Source organism: Myotis yumanensis, unplaced genomic scaffold (assembly GCF_028538775.1).
Source record: "Myotis yumanensis isolate MYYU_CA2020_CCGP unplaced genomic scaffold, mMyoYum1.0.hap1 SCAF_2, whole genome shotgun sequence".
In the NCBI taxonomy this organism is placed as follows: domain Eukaryota; kingdom Metazoa; phylum Chordata; class Mammalia; order Chiroptera; family Vespertilionidae; genus Myotis; species Myotis yumanensis.
In genome coordinates, this window is record NW_027223753.1 from 9659664 (window position 1) to 9680727 (window position 21064).

The 21064-nt window shown below is 59.6% G+C and overlaps 1 protein-coding gene across 3 annotated transcripts; it reads right to left on the reverse strand.

The window, feature by feature from the left end:
* Window positions 1–1695: 1695 nt before the first annotated feature.
* ATP13A2 (ATPase cation transporting 13A2) lies at window positions 1696–19038 on the reverse strand. Of its 3 annotated transcripts, none has more exons than XM_070404192.1 (29): window positions 18864–19038; window positions 14199–14293; window positions 13903–14085; window positions 13534–13592; window positions 13263–13389; window positions 12915–12994; window positions 11751–11828; window positions 11486–11555; window positions 10542–10676; window positions 10381–10447; window positions 10156–10287; window positions 9393–9548; window positions 8367–8477; window positions 8243–8289; window positions 7963–8151; window positions 6689–6895; window positions 6107–6202; window positions 5868–6027; window positions 5643–5763; window positions 5404–5528; window positions 4656–4816; window positions 4431–4547; window positions 4202–4281; window positions 3774–3926; window positions 3597–3693; window positions 2724–2947; window positions 2487–2638; window positions 2175–2344; window positions 1696–2088 (listed from the first exon to the last, which is right to left on the reverse strand). In XM_070404192.1, the coding sequence occupies exons 1-29, from the start codon at window positions 18871–18873 to the stop codon at window positions 1954–1956; spliced, it is 3537 nt and encodes a 1178-aa protein (XP_070260293.1). In that variant the 5' UTR covers window positions 18874–19038; the 3' UTR covers window positions 1696–1953. The 3 variants fall into 3 exon arrangements, with proteins under 3 accessions (XP_070260293.1, XP_070260292.1, XP_070260294.1); XM_070404191.1 differs by having other exon boundaries at window positions 1696–2091; XM_070404193.1 differs by lacking the exon at window positions 6689–6895 and having other exon boundaries at window positions 1696–2091.
* Between the last annotated feature and the right edge of the window lie 2026 nt (window positions 19039–21064).

A 21064-nucleotide genomic window follows, 5' to 3' on the forward strand; every position in this document is an offset into this window, starting at 1 on the left:
TCTGCCCCCAAAGCGGTGTAAGCCACCATGACCATCTCTTGCCTGGACTCTAACAATCTCCAAGTGGGCCCTGCCTTCCCCTGCCCGCCTCAGACCCTGGCCCCTTCTACGGAAAGCCGAAAGCCGTCCCTCTGTTTCCATGGTACCTAGGGTCAAGGCTGAGCTCCCCTGTGGCCTGCAAGGGTCCTACCCTTTATCCTGGTCTGGCTCTGCCTCCTCCTTTCCTGCTTGGTCCCCCTCCAGCCACATGACCTTTTGGCCAGCTCTCACTAAACTCCTTTCTCTGCTGCCACAGGGCCTTTGCTCAAGCTCTTCTTCCTCCTGAACACTGTGAGGCCCACCTCCTCCTGGTTGTAGATGGAACCCTCCCTTCCTCAGAGGAGCCTGCCCTTTCTCCCTGTCATGCTTCAGAACCTTCTGTTTTACTACTCTCAGCTGTCCTGTTGCCCCGTGAATGGGGGACCCTTCGATGAGCCTGTCCACCACATGAAGACAGGGACAAGTTTATTTTAAATATTTTTATTGCTTTTAGAGAGGAAGGGAGAGGGAGAGAGAGAAACATCAATGATGAGAATCATTGATTGGCTGCCTCCTGCATGCCCCCCACTGGGGATCGAGCCTGCACAACCCGGGCATGTGCCCTGATTGGGAATCAAACCATGACCTCCTGTTCATGGCTCGACGCTCAACCACTGAGCCACACTGGCTGGGCAGATTTGCTCCTTTCCTAATCGTCTCACACCAGGTTACACGCTGCACACCAGCAAAGGCTGGGTTTCGTCCACCACTGTGCCTGGCACATGACTGCCCACTAAATGCATGAACTGGCTAAGGGTGGAGGAGGCACTCAAACCCAGGCCTCTCAGTGTGTCCTCTGGCCTCCCCTTGAACAGCAAACGCCACCCAACAGTTGCCGGCTGATGACTCCGTGCCCACGGCCGCTCTGTGGATGTGCCTGATATCCCATTACCTTTTCACACCCACCATCCCTTCTCCTCAGTTTGACTCAACATTTACTGAGCTCCTGCTGGGGGAGGGCTGGGGATGATGCCAGGGCTTCCAGTAATGGGGTGGGCAGGGCTTCTGGAGGGCAGGGATCAGCCTTTGCTTCCTGTTCTCCCCTGCCCAGCCCAGATGGGCCCGACCACCGAGTTCCATCCCAGAGTAGAGCTTGGCCACGGCCCTGCCGGTGGGGAGAGGTCAGAAGCACCTAGCCTTCCCGGGAGGACAGTACACATGGTTTGGTGGGATGTGGGCTCAGAGCCTGGATTTTCACCGGAGGGAGGAACTGGACCACAAACCCGTCCCAGAAAGTGGGGTGGGGGAGACAGAGGAGCTGCCCTGTTAAATGTCACCTAGGCACTGGCACTTGCCTGAGGCAAGTCCTTTGTCTTTCTGCCCCCGCAGGAAGGTAGGCAGGTTAAGAGTGGATCCTGGAGTCAAAGCCATCTGGCCCCACCTCTGACTTGTGTGACCTCTAAGCCTGTTTCTGTGTCTGTAACATGGGGACATGACAATGCTACAGGCCTAACAGCACCAGGAACAGCTGCACCCAGAAATATTACTAAAGAAACGGAGGCCCAGAGAGGTGTCTACTGTGGTCTGAAAAATCAGGGGCACCAGGAGCAGACATGGGGCAGGGGCTGCCAGCTGGGCACCTGGCTCAGGTACCAGGTAGGAAACAGGCACTGCCAAGCCAATAAAATAATGACTTTATTTGCTACACTGACAGCGGCTGGGTGGGGCTGGAGGCTGCTGTCTCTACGGGATGTTTGAAGAGGACACAGGTAGCATTTCTCCAGGTGGGGGCAGGGAGGCTGGCTGGGCAGACTTGGGGCAGGAGTGTGACAACCGCCAACCTTGGGGCTGCAGTAGTGGTCGTGGGGTCTGCAGATGGGGCCGTCGGTGGCTCAGAGGCAGGGGGTCAGAGTCCAGGGGGCCAGACAGGGCGCACTACCTCCCAGGCCGGGTGGGCGGCGGCCAGGGCTGCTCCGCCAGCTCCCGCTCCAGCTGCTTGAACCGCTTCTTGGAGGCCCGTTTGGGCCGCAGCCACCGCAGGCAGCCTGGGAGGCACTGGTCCAGCGCACTCTGCTGAGAGAGCAGGGACAGTGCAGGGGGCGGCCATTTGGGTCCCTCCTACCCAGAGTCCCTCTGACCCAACAGGGGGGGCCCACCTCCAGCATGAAGGCCCCCACGAAGTTGAAGGCGACCAGACCCAGCAGCAGCAGCTTGAAGCAGGTGTCGGTGATGTCCCTCAGTGCCAGTGGCCCCTGCAGGAGGCCGGGGACCAGGAGGAGGCCCACCAGGATGGAGCCCAAGAGCGCCAGGGCCGCCAGGAAGGGCACTGGGGGTGGGGGAGTCTGTTAGGCCAGGGAACCCCCACACACATGCTCAGGGGAGCCCCCCATAGGCACCAGCCCCCAGCCCCTCCCCTTCCTGTGCCCGCCCGGCCCGCCCCCCCCCCCTCCCCCCACCCGCAGCAGCACCGTTGGTGTACAGCGGCCGGCGAAAGGGCGCCCCCTTGGACACGGCTGCAGCCAGGATGAGGTACTGGAAGCTGGACAGAGAGAAGACCACTGTGTTCTCGTAGTTGGGCAGGTTGTCTGGCGCGGGCACTGTCTTGTTCAGAGGCACAAACCTGAGGGTATGGGGACCAGGGGTCAGGGGGATGAGCATGCCGAGGACACGGCAGGGTGGGACTTGGGGACGGGCACCCTACTTACCAGGGCTGGGCCACAGCCAGGAAGTAGCCCCCCAGCTGCACGCCGGCCACCAGGGCCACCTGCAGCAGCAGGCTGCTCATCACGGGCACGCTGAGCAGTGCCCCCGGCGGCCGCGCCCGCCCCAGTACCAGTGCCGGCCCCGTGCGGCTCATGAGCACGGCCACCGTGGTGGTGATGACCAGGTCGATGGCCAAGAACTGCACGTCGCCCAGGTTGGTGTTGATCTGTGGGGGGGAGGACAGAAGGAAAGGTAGCGGCTAGTCCCACGGGAGGCACAGCCCTACCCTTAGGGAGCCCCTCTCCCATCTCTGCTGACTTTGCGAGGCCTGAACTGATGGGCAGGTTCTCCTACTCACAGGGAAGTCCTGGCCTTGGGGAGACTGAGGCCCTGCCTCGTGGAGCACTGGGTTAGGGGAGGGCACGGTTCCTGCCCACAGAAAGCTCCGGGCTTCAGGTGGACACGGGGCAGACCCCAGACACTAAGGACCCGCTGCAGCATGGCTTCCACAGGGGCATGGCCTGTGCTCAGAGAGGAGCTGAGATGCCCCTGATGGGGAAACACGAGAAAGGGCAGGGGCCTGGGCTCTGTCCCACACCCGCCTCCACCTCCTTCCCGGACCTGGGCTCTGCCTCAGTGTCCCTTGGGGGAGCGCCAGGAGGGCAGAACCACTCTCCAGTTTCCGAGGGCCCACAGGCTCTGTGCTTTCACCTTCGCACACCAGCCTGGCCACACAGCTAGAAAGTGGCGGGGCCACACCATCTATTCCAGAACCGGCTGGGCCCCTAACCATTCCCCTGAGCGTCCCTCTCCCTGGGCCTGGCACGGGGCCTGCTCTCAGGCACGGCTCTGTGAGGGAGCTCTCAGATGCCCACCGTGTAGAGGATCAGCACGGAGATGAACTGGGTCAGGCTGTACAGGGCCATGTACTTGAAGACGCTGAAGGACGTGTCGAGGGAACAGCGGCCTTCCCTGGGGAGCAGGGTATGGACATTAGGGCGCCTGGGCTGGCTGATGGGCCAGCCCTCACCACGGGCCCCTGCTCGCCTCACCTGATGACCATGGGCACACACTCAATGCTGGCCATGCTCGAGGTGAAGGGCGAGACCACCGAGGCTTCAGCCTGGGAGAGTGAGATGCCCACATCTGCTGCCTTCAGGGCCCCACAGTCATTGGCGCCGTCCCCGCACATGCCCACACAGTACCTGACACGGAGGGGCGGGCAGGCTTGGCCTGAATTCACGAGCTGGTTCTGAGCCTGTGAGGTGCCTCCCGGGCTTGCTGGGAGAACACGGGGATGGGGGGTCCCTATTGCCTGCATGGTGCCTGGTGCATAGTAGGTGCTCAGTAAATGGGTGCAATGATGACTTTGGCTTGACAGCCCCAGGAGCCTGCATGGGTTCTCTCTGACCCCTGAGGTGGGAGGCAGGGGCTCCTGGACCAGCATGTGCCCCCCTTCCCCTCCCCCATGTGCACTCACTGAAGCTTCTGCAGCTCACACACCAGCTCTGTCTTCTGCTCAGGAGCCATACGAGCAAAGATGGTGCCCTGAACCAGGACCTGGGAGCACAAGGGGGCGGGGGGCTGAGGCAGCCACAGGATGAGGGTGGGGGAGCCAAGAGGAAGGAGCAGAGCAGGGGGAAGTGGGGGATGGCCAGGGAGGCTGGGGGGTGGGGCTGGGGGCAGGCAGGCGGGGAGACAAGCCCTACCTTGGGGAGTAGCCTGGGGAAGTGCTTCTTAAGCACAGCAAAGGTGGACCCGCTGAGGGCCAGGTGGCTGGATCGGGGGTCTGGCTCCGCGGTGTGGCTTGCGACCTGGTCAGGATCCTAGGGGCCCAGGAAGCTCACCTCAGCTCCCCTGCCCCCCCCACCCCGATTGCTGGGTGGGTCAGGTCACCAGCTGGGTGTGCGGCAGGAACTCTGGGCCAACCTCACCTTAGCCCCGTTCACAGCCATGGAGGACTCCACGGGCAGGAGCTCGAGGGAGGCAGGCTGGCCCCGCTCAGGGGCAGCGGCGTGGACGATGACCAGACGCTCCTGGGGGCCCACCATGCCGCAGCTCTGGGCCACAGTGACGGCTGTCTGCAGGTTGTCCCCTGGAGGGCATGGGGCAGGTCAGGGTCCAGTTCTTGCCAGGGGCCACCCTCACTCTCCTGCCACTCGCGGATGGGAACACTGGGGCTGGACAGGTTATCAATATTCGTGAACCTCGGTTTTCTCGTCTATAGAATTAGGCGTCAAAGGTCTTAGAAACTGGGGGCCTGGGTGAGAGTTCCACACACACTGCTTAGTGCTGTGGGACTTGCTGGGAAGAGCGTGTGTGGGAGGTGAGGGGGGGACAGGAGGAAACAGACCCATTGGGCTCCTCCATGCTACCTGGCTAGAATCTTGCTTTTTTTGCTCCACGAAACTGTCACCACCTTTGTCATTTCCCCCATTTCTCAGAGGTGGAAACTAGACCTTGGAGAGGCCACCCAGCAGGTGAGCCATGGGGGTGGAGCCCAGGCTGCCTCACACCACCCCTGGGCCCTCTGGGCCTCACCTTCCTCGTCTGTCAGATGGGGTGACAATGACCAGGTGGGAGGGACACTGTATAAAGATCCATGACATGTGCCCCCGGAAGTGGCACTAGGTATCTGTCTGCCCAGGAGGGGGCAGCCTGCCTCAGCGGCCCCGCTGGTACCTGTCACCATGACCGTGCGGATGCAGGTCCCCCGCAGAGCCTGGATGACTGATGTGGTCTGTGGCTTCAGCAGATTCCTCATGACCAACAGCCCCAGGAGACTCAGCTCCTGCTCCACCGTGTCCCTGCAGGGTGGGGTCAGAGGTCACGCAGTGAACGAGGCCCCTCCCCCAGCTCTGGGCTCTGCCTGCACCAGGCCTCCCTTTGCCCACGCCTGAGGCTTGGTGTCCAGGGTCCACCTGGTCAGTTGCTGAGCTGCCTCCAGGCTGGGTGGGATGGGCAGCGGCTTGCCGGCGAGGGCCACGACGCGGTAGCCGGTGGCCGTGTAGCTCTGCAGCATCTGGGCGAAGTTGTCGGGCACTGCCAGGCAGAGGCAGAAGTCACTGGGACAAGAAGGGGGATGCAGGGACAGAGGCTGGGCGCCCACCCCATTCTGTGCCAAGGCCGACCAGTGGACCCTTCACCTGTCTTGGGGTCGCAGAGGCCTGCCACCAGCTCAGGGGAGCCTTTGACATAGGCCTCTGGCTGAGCGGCCCCTGGCCACACCACCACCACGTTCATACGTTGCAGGGATGACGAGAAGGGAAAGCGGCCGAGGATGCTGACGGGCACCGGGGGCTCCTCCTGCAGGGTTGGAGGGGCAGCTGAGGGGCTGGCCTGTGGAGCCCTCCCCTCCCACCCCACAGGCACACCCTCAGCTCACCATGCCCTGCAACTGGGGCTCCTGAATGGGAGGTCTCATCACTGCCAACACCTGGGACCCAAATGCGGAGTCTGCAGCCGGCCCCTCCTCCAGGACCTGGGAGGCAGGCAGAGAGGTTGGCATCAGAGGGCCTGGGGCAGCCGATCCTTGGCCCGTGGAGAGAGGCAGCAGGAGAGATTCAGTCAGACTTATGAAAGACTCCCTTAACGTGAGACTGGATAGAACAGAAGAATGTGGGCTTTGGGGTCAGGTGGACCCAAGTGCAAACTCTGGTGTTGCCACTTAAAAGCTGCTGGTGACCTTGGACAAGCTATTGCAAATCTCCCTCAGCCTCAGCTTCCTCCCTGTGAAGCAGCTTTAGGCTTCCTTCCTGGGGCCACAGGGAGGAGTACGTGAAGAGATGGACAACAGCTACAACAGTGTGCTGGCACTTAGTAGGTGCTGGCACATAGTAGGTGCTGAGCACGTGACCTTGACCATTGTTACCACTGATGATGGCACAACTGAGACCACCCTAGAAGTCCTAGAATGAAGACCAGGTGGGCTTACCTAGGGCCCAGCCACCCTGTTTGGCCTCCTCACCCAGCCAGTAGATTCCACCATCTTGAGGTCCATAGGGTCGCCCACTGGGGTGTCCTGGAGCCGGCTGAGGCCGTGGCAGGTGGCCAGTGCTCGGAGCAGGGGCCCCATGGGCAGGCGGCGGGGCTCTGGGACCAGTGGCAGGAAGGCCTGCCCTTGCAGGGGCACCACACCCATCACATCCAAGCCATCCTCAGTGAGGGTGCCTGTCTGCAGGGGGCAAGGGGGCAGCCCGGTGGTGAGGCCTGGGATGAGCCGTGCCCTGCTGGGTTGGGCGCCCACACCCCAGGCCAGGTGGGTCCCATGGGAGCCCAGGAGCCAGAGCTGGAGCCAAAAGAGGTCCTCTCTCGTCTCTGGGCCTTTGCACATTTGGATCCCTGTGCTGATCGGCCCTCCCCAGCCCCTGCTATTTCATCAGCATCATTTCCTCCAGGAAGCCTTCCTTAATCCTACGGTTGGGTCAGGTGTCCTGGCTTTGGGCTCCCACCCACAGCCTCTTTGCTACCCCATCAATTGCTCACTGCAGTACCAGGGAGAAGGTCTGGTCAGTGTAATTGTTGAATGAATGAATGAACAAATGAATGAATAAAAGAATGCCTGCATTTCCTACACTCCCATTGGTTACCTGTCTGGCTCCTCGTCTAGCCTGGGGACTCTGAGAATCTGATCATGTACCACCCTTTCCACTCAAAACTCTCATGGCCGCCCTGCCCCAGAACAGCATCTCCCCACTGCTCCCGGGGCCCCAAGCACATGGCCTATTCCTCCAAGGAGCCACATTGGTTCCTTCCCAACTGCCCCTACACCCCACCCCTGTCCTGCCATATCTGTGCAGTTTACCCCTCACTGAGGTCACCCAGGGACCTGCTCTTTGACTGCCCTCTCTAAGAGAGTGACCCCCATGTACCGCCCCCCATCATGTACCCCATTCACTTCCTTCCTAAAACCCATCACACTGGTAGCTCTCTGTGCTCCCTGGCTCACTTGCTGCGAGGGGAGTAGGTGCGTGCGCGCACACACACACACACACACATACCCATGTCCATCTCTGCGGGTCACTGAGGGTCCCCCGGTAGTACTGGGCGCACAGTAGGCCCTTAGTGGCTCTCAAACAAATGAATTAATGATCTCAGACACTTGTGTTTCCACCCCAGGACAGGGCCTGGCATCCAGCAAGCCCGTGGCCAACGCTGCTGAGTGAAGAATGCAGGTGGGGAGGCCTGGCCGTGAGGCCGGTCTGTGCCCCGCCCCGCGCCAGCCCTGCCCACGGCCCCCACCTTGTCGAAGCACACCAGCCGGAGCTTCCCCCCCAGGTTGATGCGCAGTGGGTGGATGCAGAAGATGCCCTGGCTCCGCAGCCGGCTCTGGGCGTAGAGCGTGCACACGGTCATGGCGGCTGGCAGGGCGGGCGGCACCACCACCGTCACCAGGTCCAGAGCCCGGATCACGATCTCGTTCACAGGCACCTGGCAGGGGGCACTGTGAATGCCAAGGGCCGGACTGGATGGGCCCTGGACTCCTACTGGCAGCCCCCACCCAGCCAGCCTCCAGCCTTACCCGGTTTCGGTGGAGGATGAAGATGCTGTAGATGGTGCCGAGGAGAGCTGGGGAGACAGCAAGGGAGGGACTCAGCGGGGTTTAGGCTGGGACCACGGCAGAGTGGGGCACAGGGTACACTCACCCAGGACAGACAGGGCAGCCACAAACTTCATGCTGTGTTTGTAGAACTTGAAGTTGATGGGCCGGGGATGCAAGATGGAGCTCACCAGCCCCCCTTTAGCCGTGCAGAACCCTGTGAGGAGATGGGGAAACTGAGGCAGGGGATGCTGAAGGTCAAGATGGGTTTCCTCAATCCCTACCCGTTCCACCTGCAGCGCTGGGGTTGTAAGGCATAATGCTCCAGGGTTAAAAGTTACCCAGTTGAGGTCACACATGACAGCCCACAGGCCTTGTCCAGCCCTTGTGGAGTTTAGTAAAAACTCAATTAGTAAGTCCGATCCGGTGACTTTGGGTCTCGTTCCCAGGTGGTGAGAACCTGCTGAAGTTGCACAGTAGTCCCCCCTTATCTGAAAGGGACGTGTTCCAAGACCCCCAGTGGGTGCCTGAAAGCGTGATGGTAACACACCCTATATATACTGTTTCCTCCGATAGGTACTCACCTTTTCACTTAAAGGCCGCGCTTTACGGCTTCTCTCTGTCGTACCTGAATTGCAAGCATCACTACTCTCGTACTTTGGGGTCATTATTAAGAAAATAAGGGTTTCCTGAACACAAGCACTGTGATACCTCGACACCCAATCTGGTAACCGAGTCGGCGAAGTGACTGCTGGGCGGGTGGAGTACCAGGCATGAATATGCTGGGCAAAGGGAAGCTTACGTTCTCCGGTGGGACAGAGTGGGAGTGTGTGAGATTTATCATGCTACTCAGAACAGCGTGCAACTTAAAACTAAACAACTGTTCATTTCTGGAACTTTCCGCTTACTATTTTCAGGCCGTGGCTGACTGCAGGTAACTGAAACCATGGCGGGTGGGGAGGGGGCTCTTTCCTGCTCGCCACATCCCTCCCGCTCCAGCCAACCCCAAGCAGGGCAGCGGCAGAGGTGGGTCCTCCCTGCCCCACGTCCTCTGAATGAAGAGGGTGGTGCACGCACAGGCCTCTCTTCCAGGTGCTGGGCCCGGCACCCTCCCTGCTTCCCTGACTCCTACCTGTTCGGGTCACCACGGCCAGGACGTGGGGTCCTACGAAGGCCCGGGCCTGCAAGACGAGGGTCCCGCAGAAGAGCGTGTGCCGCCGGTGGGTCTCCGGGCCGTAGGGCACTGGCCCCTCGGGCAGGGCCGTCTTCAGCACTGGCACGCTCTCCCCTGCAGGGATGTGGTGTGAGGCCCATGATGGCCTCTGTGCCGCCCCCCGCCCCCCCAGTCCCGCCAACAAGACCAAGAGTTATGTGGGGAATTGTTTCCCAGCCCCAGGCCTCGTGTAACTCTCATGACCACGTGTGAAAAACCACTGCCCCCATTTTACAGAGAGGGCCACCGAGGGCAGAGAGGGCAACGACATGAAGACACAGCGAGACAGTCCCGGAAGGGTGTGTGCAGCCAGTCAGTTACCAGGAACCACCTCTCGGGGAGTCAGGAGTGTGCGTGTGCACACATACGCGAAGCAGGGGCAGGGGCTGGGGGAGACCGCCTCCTTCCGTGGGAATTCTTTTGTAACAAGCTGTGCTATTTTTATCATTCAAACCAATGAAGGTATTGACTCGAGGGGCTTAACCACTGCAGGGCCCCGAGCCCGCTGCCTGGCAGAGCAGCGATCTCTTCCTGAGGGCCCGAGGGGTGCGGAATGAGTAATGCTGAAGCCAGGTGGTTGGCAGGAGGGAAAAGAAAACTCCAACTACAAGTCCTGATGCGAGGCTGCGGGGCTGGTGCAGGGAGGGAAATGCAGGAGCCGGCCGGCCAGGGGTGGGCTGACCTGTCAGAGAGCTCTCGTTGGCCACGCACTCGCCGGCCACCAGCGCGGCGTCGCAGGGCATCAGCCCACCCTCCTCGGGCAGCACCAGGCAGTCTCCGGGCACCAGCTGGCTGGAGTCAACCCATTCCTCCTCTGCAGGCAAGCGGAAGCCTCAGCCTGACCCGGAGGCGGGAAGGGGGAGGCCCCAGCCACCTCCCCCACCTCCCTCCCTTCCCCAGCTCTCACCTCCCCCAGGCCGGCACACGCACACTCGCACGGACAGTTTGACCATGTCCCTCAGGGTCTGGCTTTGCTGTAATCAGGGGGACAAGCAGGGAGTGGATGGGTGGAGCCCCCCTTGGGGACCCACCTGTCCCGCCCTGTCCCACCCACCTCACATCACCCACCTTTCTGGTTTTGTACAGCGAGAGGCAGATGGAGACGGAGGAGATGAGGAAGATGCACAGGGCGTACCAGTAGTAGTGGTCAGCCAGCCACAGCCCGATGCTGAAGGCCTGGAACCCGTAGTAGGGGTTCAGTGCCTAGGGGAGGGGCAGGAGGCAGTGTCAGGCCCGTGGTTCCCAGGGCAGCCCAGCACAGGGAGCAGAGTGCCCTGCAGCGCTCACAGGACCACAGCCAGGCCCTGTCAGTCCATCCAGGCGTCCCTCAGCCCCAGCTTCTTCGCTCTGCACAGGACGTGGGCATGCGCACGCCGGGCCCCTGAGAAGCACTTCGTCTAAGGGTCACACATGTGATGACAATTCCGCCAGGCAGATGCTGCCATCAGCTCCACTTTACAGGTGAGGAAACTGAGGCACAGGAGGCTTAAATCACTTGCCCACATAGTTCCTAAGTGGCTCTCCAGAGCTCACATCAGACCAGACTCTAAGAACCTCTGCCCTTCACAGGCGTCTGTCCCTGGCTCAGAGGGCTGGAAGGGTAACTATACTCCGAAGCGTCAGGGTCACTGGCTTCCCTTTTCCCTGTGTGACCTTGGCCCTGCCACATCCCCGCTCTGAGCTCGTGTTCCTTATATGTGAGCAGTGTCCCCACTCCTAGTCCCTGCTCACGGGGCTGTGGGAGATGAGGAGGTGGCGCACGGACAGGCCCTGGACCTGGGCTCGGCACAGAGCAGGAACCCAGGCTGTGTGGGTTCACCTTGGCTTCTAGTCCCCAGCCTGGGCCAGAACCTCCCGTTCCTCACCCTGACCTGACTGGGGTTGGGTCTGAGATGACTCTACAGAGGAGAAGGTGACAGCTAGTCTGGTCTGGCCCAGAGAAGGCAAGCCCCTGGCCAAGGTGACACAGCCAGTCCAGGCCAGAGGTGGGACGCAGCCCAGCGACAGCCTACCTCGTCCACCAGCAGCTGCAGATAGGACTTGACCGGTACACTGATCACGTTGGGGCCATAGATGGCCTTCCTGTAAGAGGAGAAGGGGCAAAGCCATCAGACGAAAGGGGCTGTGGCAGCTGGACCCTCTTGGGGTGAGAGCTCCCCATTTTACAGCTGGGGAAACTGAGGTCCAGAGAAGGCAGGTGACTGGAAGAAGGCAACACGCGGGGTGGGGGCAAGGCGTCCCCAGCTCTCAGGGCCCCTGGTTCAGGGCAGCACACACCTCACGGTTTGGTCCTGGAGGCCGAGGCCGGAGCGGGAGTGGTGGATGTCGTCACAGGTGCGGCCTTGGTCCAGGAGGCTGGGAAGCGGGGGAGGGGCATTGTGTAGGTGACGGGGCCTGCGCTCTGCACCCCCAGCCCTTTTGGCCCACTTCTGCCACACTAAGCTCCCAGGGAAAGCAGGTCCCTCACTAACCCTGGGCTTAACTTTCTCCTTGGTTCCTCTGATTGGCACCAAACCCTCTCAGCAAGGAAAGAGAACAACGATAGATGACAATATTCAATAGTGACAAGAGCAATGATGCCTTGGGTAAGTCACTTAACCTCTCTGTGCCTCAGTTTTCTCATCTGCAACATGGGAACGGTGATGGCACCAAGCTCAGAGGCTGAGGGCGGGTTACAGGAGGTAAGCCTGCCACGTGCTTGGACAGTGCCTGGCACTCACTAAGTGACAAACCCATTGCGACCTTTGCTGCTCTTCGTATGTAGCAGAGGCTGCTGGTGCCCCCCCCCCCCCCCCCCCATGCCCTTGGCATTTACCTCTGCGCGATGCAGAAGCTTAGTGCAGACACCTAAGGGCTCTCCCAGCTAGAGGGGCTCACTCTGCCCACAACCAACAGTGGTAGGGAGGTGATGGACAGGTACCCCAGTCTCCTCACTCTGGGGGTGAGGACACCCCGAGGTGTGTGCTCTACATGGACTCAGAGATCCCCGAGTGGACTGGGCTCCAGGTGCCCACGATAACCACTCCCCTGGCAGCCTGCCCATCCCACCTCACTTCCCAGTGTTTCCTGGGATCACCGTCCAGGCAAACTCTGCACTTGAATCCCTGGCTCAGGGTCTGCTTCTTGGGGCTCAACTCTGATGTGTTGTAAGCTCACATTTATAAAGTGCTTAGGAGGTGGCAGAGCTGGGACCAGACCCCAAACAGATGGTGTGAGTCCAGAGGCTGGGCCGAGCTTTAGATGACACTTAGGAGCCTCACCCTCGAAACAGCCCCGGGAGGCAGGGGAGCTCTTCATGCCCTGTTTATAGAGACCCCCAGGCCCAGTGACATGCCCATGATTTTAGGAGGCCAAGGCACGGAGCGGGGAGGAGCCCAGGCCAGGCCACTTCCTCGGCCCAAAGCAGCACCCTGTGGGAGGTGGTGTGAGCCACGCCCCTACCTGACGTGGCAGAAGGCCTGCTGGGTCTCTATCCAGATGTAGCGCTGGCCCCGGAAGAGGTAGAACCGCAGCAGCCGCTGCTGGGGGGAGAGGGGAGAGGCTGGGCTTCAGGCAGCCCCGGAGCAGCGCTCGCGTGGGGTGGGGGCAGGGACCAGTGTCACAGGAGAGCGACAAGAGAGGAGGGTAAAGTGGTCAGTCAGCTTCCTGGATGTTTAGGACAAAACCAAAGGTGCCTGGAGAACATGGAGTCCACCCCGCTGAGGGAGCGAGCGAGCACACACACACACACACACTCTACAGCATCTGAGAGTAAAGCCCGGAGCGGGGCAAGGACTGTCCAGAACCCACCTGTCCACTCACGACCTCTTCACTCCCGTGGAGCTGGGCGGTGTCCTTCCATGCTTCCTCCGGTACTGCCCCCACAGCAGCCTGGCTCCGCCCATCCTCCGCCTGGGTCTGTGGGGGCAGCTCCAGGCTGGGGAGGGTTTGGGGGTTACTGTAGAGCTCTGGGAGCTAACCCAGAGCCACCCTCTGTCCCTGGGATGGGAGGGTGCCAGAGCCTTTGTGCGTGGGGGCCGGGGAACAGGGGCTTCTGGGAAGGGGTGATGGGCTGCCTTACCTGCCCTCGCTGATGGGCTCAGTCTGCACCCGGACAGTGTAGAGCTGCCACGAACTATCCTGGAACACAGAGGAGTGGACTTAGTCCTGGAAGAGACCCCCCCTTCCCCCCAGGTTCCTCCCCACAGCCAGGCAGTCCCTGCTGGAGAAGGCAGGGATCAAGAATATAGATGGCCTCCTCAGGAACCACCCAACCTGCCCCTTCCGCCCACTGCTCAGATGGGAAAGCTGAGGTCCAGAGGGAATAGTCTGCACAAGGTCCCACGGAAAATTAGTGGCCAGGCTGGGATGAACCTGAGCATCCTCCACCCGCCAACCTGACCCAACGCCACCTTCCTCCAGCTCTAGGCTGCCCTGCTTGGCCTCTCACCTCTTTGTCTCTTATTTCGATGACGAGTGTTTCGGCGAGGGCCAGGTTGCACGGCTGGCATCGCAGCCACACCCCCCATGCCGGCTTCCAGCGGAAGAGCAGCAAAGGGATCCCTGCCATCATCCAGACCACGACGTGATAGCCGATAACCCTCCATGGACTCCCGCAGTAGCCGCTGAGCCTCTGTGGGCGCAGGGGAGAGAAGGCCAGGTGGGGGCGGGGTGGGGGCTGGAGGAGGAAGCCAGGGGTCTGGACGGCCTGGTGTTGGTCCCACCTGCACCCTCTGGCCCACATACCACGGATGAAGCTGAGGAGCTGAGGGGATCGAGAGATGGCTCTATCGTCAGGGTCCCATAACTGGCGGCCGTGCTGCCCACCAGAAGGCTGCTGTCTGTGGACAGAGAGAAAAAGGTCCATTTGGGGGCAGGGGGCTCCTCTTCCTCTTATTTCTTTAAACATAACAAGCAGCGCCGTTTTAATAAACTGATGTGATAGGGACAATAGCTCAAGTCTTCCCGGGCCTGTTATCTGGCCGGTCTGTTGGTTCTCACGCACAGTGTCTTGTTTACTGTGTGTCTGGTGACTTCTGACGGGGGTGGGCCCAGCTTTGGGGGACGCGCCTGGGGAGCACCCTGAGCTTCCACAGCGCTCACACATGCTGCTGCCAGCCTCCTGGGAGCGCTGTGTCCCACTTTCCCTTCTGGTCCCCACCCTGAAGGCAGGGATGGTTGCTTATCCTTGTTCAAGGCCAGCGCAGGCCTGGCAGCGAGGAGATGGGGGGAAGTCCAGTTTGGACTTACAAAACGTCAGTCCGCCTTTGAGGGCAGCCTCACCCCAAAGCTGAGATGGGAGTGGGGAGGAGGGACCCAGCCACCGGGGTGGGCGGGAGAGGAGGGTGAGCTGAGCCAGCACCCAGGACTGTGGTGTCCCAGGCACCTGCCACCGTCACAGTATCACCGCCTCTCAGCTGCTCTGCCCCCAAACCTGGGCTTCCAGCTTCCCCGAGCCACAGCGACCCCGTGTGCGTGTGCGAGCTCTACTCCTGGCTCCTTACATAGTTAACGCATAACCCTGCCGCGTAAGCGCATGACTATCCCCTTTTACAGAAGAAAATGAGGCTCAGAGAGGCTGGGTAACCTGCCCGAGATCACACAAGCACTCGGCAGCGCAGGGACGCAGGCCCAGGTAGGCAGACCCCAGGGTGGGCTCTAATCCATCTGCTTTACCACCTGGGAACACCCTGAGGGTTGGGCCATGTGTCCCATCAGACCAGGCAGTCTGTCTCCTACCCCAGCCCCCACATCTCCTTGCTTTGTGATGGGGATAGTAATTACTACGGCAATAACCATAATAAGAGCAGCCAACATCCATTAAGCACTTCCCAGGTGACAAGAGCTGCTCTAAGCCTCTACACAAATTAACTCATTTAACCCAGCAACACGATGAGGGGACTCCTTTTTCCCATTATGCAAATGAGGGAGCTGAGGCTCAGAGACACCCCCCCCCCCCCCCCCCCCCCCGTAATGGTGGAGCCAGGAACTCAAGGGTCCAGATCCTGTGCTTTTAGGGTCTATGCGGGCACTTTCAGAGAACAGGGCATACGCCCTGCACCTCCTGAAGCCGCTCTCACAGCGATGACTCAGAAACCAAATTAGCCCAAGCCCCACCTACCGCCAATCACTCCTCTGTCCACTCAGGTGACTCAGAAGACAAATTGAAGCCACCAGCTCCAGGAAGATACACACACACACACACACACACACACACACACACACACACACACGCCTGTAGCCCTCAACCATCAGGGGCTCTGGCCAGGAGTCTACTCAAGGCTCGAGGGGCCAGAGGGAGGGACTCTTCTTCCCTGGGGCTCACAGAGACCCTGCCTGGGTACCCTGGGGTGGTCCCTGCAATCTCTAGGCCTGGCCATGTCCAGCCTGTGAGTGAGGCTCATTGAGGCTTCATTTCCCTCCTTCCCCAGCCCTCAGACAAACGCTGTGGCCCCTCTGCTCTCCGGTGTAACCAGGGGAAACTCAGGCTGCTCCTGGTGTGGGGGACAGAGACGCGGAGCTTCAGGACAACGACACAGCCTGTCTGGCAACGCGGGGTTCTCAGGTGCTTGCCACCAACAAGCCACAGCCCTTTGCCTGCCCCACTGCAAAGGGCCGCAGTCCCAGTTGCTCCTGGAGTCCTTTCTGTCTTTTGTGCTAGTCCCCCACCAGCCCTGGAGACCAGCTCTCCGAGTGGGGCAGGGTGAGTCGTTTCTCATGCCTTACAGCTGTTCTCTGGAGGATTCTGTGGTATAAGGGGAAGAGCACCTCATGTTATAAGGGGCTGACACAGCCCAGGCCCTGCTCCTAGGGCTGTACATCTGTTAATTCATTTATTCCCATGAAGCAGGTACTCATTTCATCCCTATTTTACAAAGTAGGAAACTGAGGCCCAGAGAGGTGTAGTAAGTGGCCCAAAGGCTACACAGCCAGGGAGTGGTGGGATTCGGTTCTAGGGTCGATGCTCTTAAGCAAGGCCTCTCCATCACCGTCGTCATCTCCACAGTAATTGTGCTCCTGGCTCTCTAACAAGCAAGCGTACTTTTTTTTGCAAGGCAAGTGCCTCAGCCTCTCCGGGCTTCCATTCCCCAAGTCTAGGATCCTAACCCCAAGCAGCTGGCACAGGAGGAAGTGGGAGCCACCCGGGGTGTCTGGGGTTCCGGAAGCCTGGGCTTGCACATGCCAGGTCGGTGGCTGCTGGCTCCCCTCCAGGGAGGTGTGGCTCTGCGCTGACCCATTTCCCAGGCTTTCCTCCACTTTCCTGTCACACGGCCTGAGCACTCACAGCTGTGCCACTGCTCCCAGTGCCTTAAAACCCTCAGCGGGATAGCTCACGGGCTTGTCTCACAGCTGGAAAGGGCCTGTCCTACCACAAAGTCCTTTCTGCCCATTCCACCCGGATCCGCAAACATCCATCATGACGTCAGGCTTGCACGGGTGTCATCGGCCATCCTGCTCAGCGCGCCTGACACGTGGCTGGGGCTCGGGAACCACTCACTGGATGAATGAACAAATTCCTGCACATCTCACTGCGTCAGAGCATGGAAGTGACGTGTGAGGCGTCACTATGTCCATCTCCGGCCTCAGGTCAGTCAGCTGTGAGGTCCAGAGACGCAAGCCCCTTCTTGAGTGTGTTTTTTTAAAAATATATCTTTATTGATTTCAGAGAGGAAGGGAAAGGGAGAGACAGAAACATCAATGATGAGAATAACTGATCGGCGGCCAGCGAGCCCCCTCTTGAAGGTCTGGCCAGTGACGGTCTTGTGCCACCCTCACTTGCTCCCTCCCCTCCTCCCACATCTATGACACACCCGTCATTGTCTTTTTCCTTGGATGCTCTCCCAGTCAACCGAGGGAAGAAGAAAGGCAGAGAAGCTTGAAGGAGGAAGTCACACCTGTGGAAATCTAGTCTCCTGCCAAGGTCAAGCCCAGGGCACTCTCTCCAATAGGACGCAAACACTCTGATGTGCTTATTTATCTATTCACATCTCAGTCTCCCCCGGGATGTCACAGGAAGGGCAGGGAAGTGTCTGATCTCTCCCTCCCACCAGCTCAGAGCAGACACGTGCAGGCTGTGTGGGACAAGAATACTTTCTCGAGGATTGTATTGCTCTTCTGAATAAAAGCAACTGACCTTCATGCATAACCCTCTGAGGGAGGGAGTATTATCTCCATTTTACAGCTGAAGAAGCAGAGGAACAAAGCTTCGAAGTTCCCTTTTCAGGGCCATACAGCTTGGAAGGGGAGTCGCTGGAAAGAATGGGTCTAAACAAGCACATTCCTCACAGCCACCCCGTAGTGAAAAGCCTGGATTAGGATCCCCATTTAAAATGAGGCACAAACAGGTTGATTAACATGGCCAAAGCCACACTGCTCAGCCTGGCCTGACTCCACAGCCCTGGGGCAAAGCTGGGGGCAGAACAGAGGGGCTGGAGTCAAAGCTATCGGGCAACTCTAGTTTCCTGCGGAAGCCCGGCTTCCTGCTGGGGATCTCGCAGCAGCCCAGGGAGGCAGCGCTGCATCCTCTGTGTGGTTCCTCTGGGGCCAGACTAGGGGGGGTGAGGGACAACCTGCCAGTAGCACCCCAATCCCTGGACCGGGAGCTCAGGGGCCATCTTTCTCAGCCTCTCCCCTCCCTCACGCAGGGTGCATTCTAGACTTTGGGGGTGGGGCCTGCGGGGGCAGCTGGGGGAGGAGAGACCTGGAGGAGGGGCCTGCAGCTGCAGAGGATGCTCAAGCCCTGGTGGACCCTTTGCTGAGGCCTGGGGTCTGAGTGGTTCACATGGAGAAAAGAACCTCCTGGGTAGGAAAGGTCGATGGGCCCCCATTCTCAACAGGTGGGATTTAAATTAGGTTCTAGAAACGATGGGCCTGGGAAGCCTGTGATGGTAACATGGAAGGTGTGGTCCCTGGGCCTGGATGTTGATAACCTTCCTCTGGGGGCCGAGGCAGGGGGTGGGAGTGGCCTTTTGTGCCTTTGACCGAGGGACTCCGAGCCTGGCTTCTCCAGCTCCATTCATTTTTCAGCCGTGAGAAAACTGCTCAGAGGCCCCGGATGCTGCGGCCTCCATGCCTCTCCCCGCACCTGGACAGCCGTCGCACTCGCGGGAGCGAGGCCAGTGGGAGCGGGGGCATTTCCCTGCGCCCCGCCACTGGGAGCTTCCTCTCCCAGGGCTGCAGGGAGGCGGGAGGGGACGGCTCTGCGCGGCGCCATCTCCAGGCTCCTGGCCTCCCTGGGAAGGGCCCCAGGGCTGACTATCTGCAACGGGGGAGGGGGTGGGCGGGGCGACGCCCCCGAGCTCGCACCCCTGGTTCGCGATGCCACGGTGGGATGTCGCCCCCTGACACCTGTGACGACGGGCAGCCCGGGGACTGCGCCCGGTTCCTGGGTGGCCTGTGCCGCGCACTCACCTGCGCTCATGCTGGTTCCTCGCGCTCATCGCCGGCCCCGGCGCTGCGGCCCGTGGCCTGGGCCTGGGCGTCGCGATGCCCCGCGGCGTGGGTGCGAGGCGGAGGGCCGGAGTGCTGCGGGCGGCCTGGGCGCTGGCAGCTGTCGGCGCCTGGGAAGGTGCCGCAGTCGTGGTCTGAAGTCCCGCCCCACCCACTGCGGTCAAACGTTGTCCGTCGCGCCGCAGGGGCTGCTGGGACTTGTAGTCCGAGCCGCCTCCAACGCAGGCGCAGAGATAGAGACGCCTCAGCCCTCAGACTCACACTCACAGAGAGGGGACTCGCAGAAAATCAGATAGGAAAACCCTGAGACACATGAACATACAGACACACAAACACAAGTACACGACAACCCTCACACCAATTCACAAACAGAAGAGATGTGACATTTAAGAGATAAAGACACAATAACCCTTAGACACACACATAGACTCCCAAGACACACGCACACAACACAGATTCACACAGGTGACACTGACATCCACAGTGATGTGACACTAAGAAATCCTATATAATAAAAAGCTAATATGCAAATAGACCGGACAACCGGTTGCTATGATGTGCGCTGACCACCAGGGGGCGTGTGCAGAACATGGCGGGTGTTGGCCATGGCGTGATGGTGGAGCAGGTGAGCGGGGGCGCCAGACCAAGGCGGGGCGCCGGTTGCTGTTATCGGGGAGAGCCTCTGGTGGTTACTGAAAATTCTTGGCTCCCCGCACACCGCAGTCCTGCCTGGCGCTCACACCTGTTGCCAGTGCCAGCCCTGCTCGCACCCACTGCTGGTGTCCAGCGCCAGTCCTGATCACTCGGCGCCATCAGCGGGTGCGAGCGTTAGCTGCCAGCCCTGATCACCCCTGAGGGCTTCTCCACCTCCCCCTGCTCCCGGAGGGGGGGCTGTGGTGGGAGGGGCCGGGTGGGGGCATGGAGGATGGGCTGAGACCCGCCCCTGTGCCTACCGCAGCTTGGTGGCCCACAGTTCCTTTCAAAGGTCACGAATTCCTGCACTGGGCCCTAGTACAAATATATTAACCCCCACCCACTCACCACGCACTGCACACTTGGAGTCAGCCCCAGCTGCATCAGTGGTTAAGGACTATGCATGCTGGTTCAAGGTGGCCTCAATCTCTTCTAGGCTGTGTGACCTTGGACAAGTCAGCTAACCTCTCTGGGCTTCATTTCTTTTTTTGGGGGGGAGGGGGGGCTCATTTCTTAACCTATATAGGGCGTCGATGACATTAGCAATGCCTACTTCATAGAGTTATGAGGATCACATGAGAAAAAGCATGTAAAGCACTCAGAACAGTGCCTGGCACTGCTTTGTACATGGCAAAGAAGGAAGATACACCTGCCCAGGGCAACATGGTCAGAAATGCCTCACAGAGATGTGTGGACACAGGAACACTCTGTGAGGATGCACAGGAGGCCTCTAAAAATGCCAGAGAAACATCTAAGGCATAATCCAGACCCCAGAAGCCTCATGACATGACCCACAGACACACCTGCACAGGTGGAATGCATGAAGGCCCCTGAAAGGAACCAGAGACCTCATACTTATATGCAACATTCATCTCATTGCCCCACAGTGACAGGCACAGACACAGTGTTCTAGACACAGAGGCCTCTGGACTAAGGAGCTCCAAAGGAGGAGAGTGGGTCAGAGACCCCAGACTCGGGGGCAAACCAGGGAAGGAACAGGTTAGGGCTAAGGATAGGAGTGGCCCTAGCTATCGTCATTCATCCAGTATGAATTTCTGGAGTGCTGGGCACTGTTCTCAGAGCTGGGAATGTGAGGATGATAAAACACATGAGTAGCCACAGGTAAGCCTAGGAAAACTCCCATAATACCCTATTTCAGAAAGAGCTGGAAGGAGACAGAGCTGTGATGGAGAGTAATGGTGGGGGACAGACCGCAGAAAGGGCAGCAGGGAAGTCCTTGACTGTACCTGATACATTCTGAACACTCAGGAAATACATTTGGTTTTTATTTTTTATTATTTTATTATTTTATTTTACTACTAGTGTCCTGGTCCACAGATTCGTGCACACTGAAAGGAAATTAGAAGAAATATTTTAATATCACTATTTGCCCTTTCTCTATAATAGAAGTGTCAACCAAATTAACAATTGACAATGATAGATCAAAACACACGTGTGCGATTGGCGCT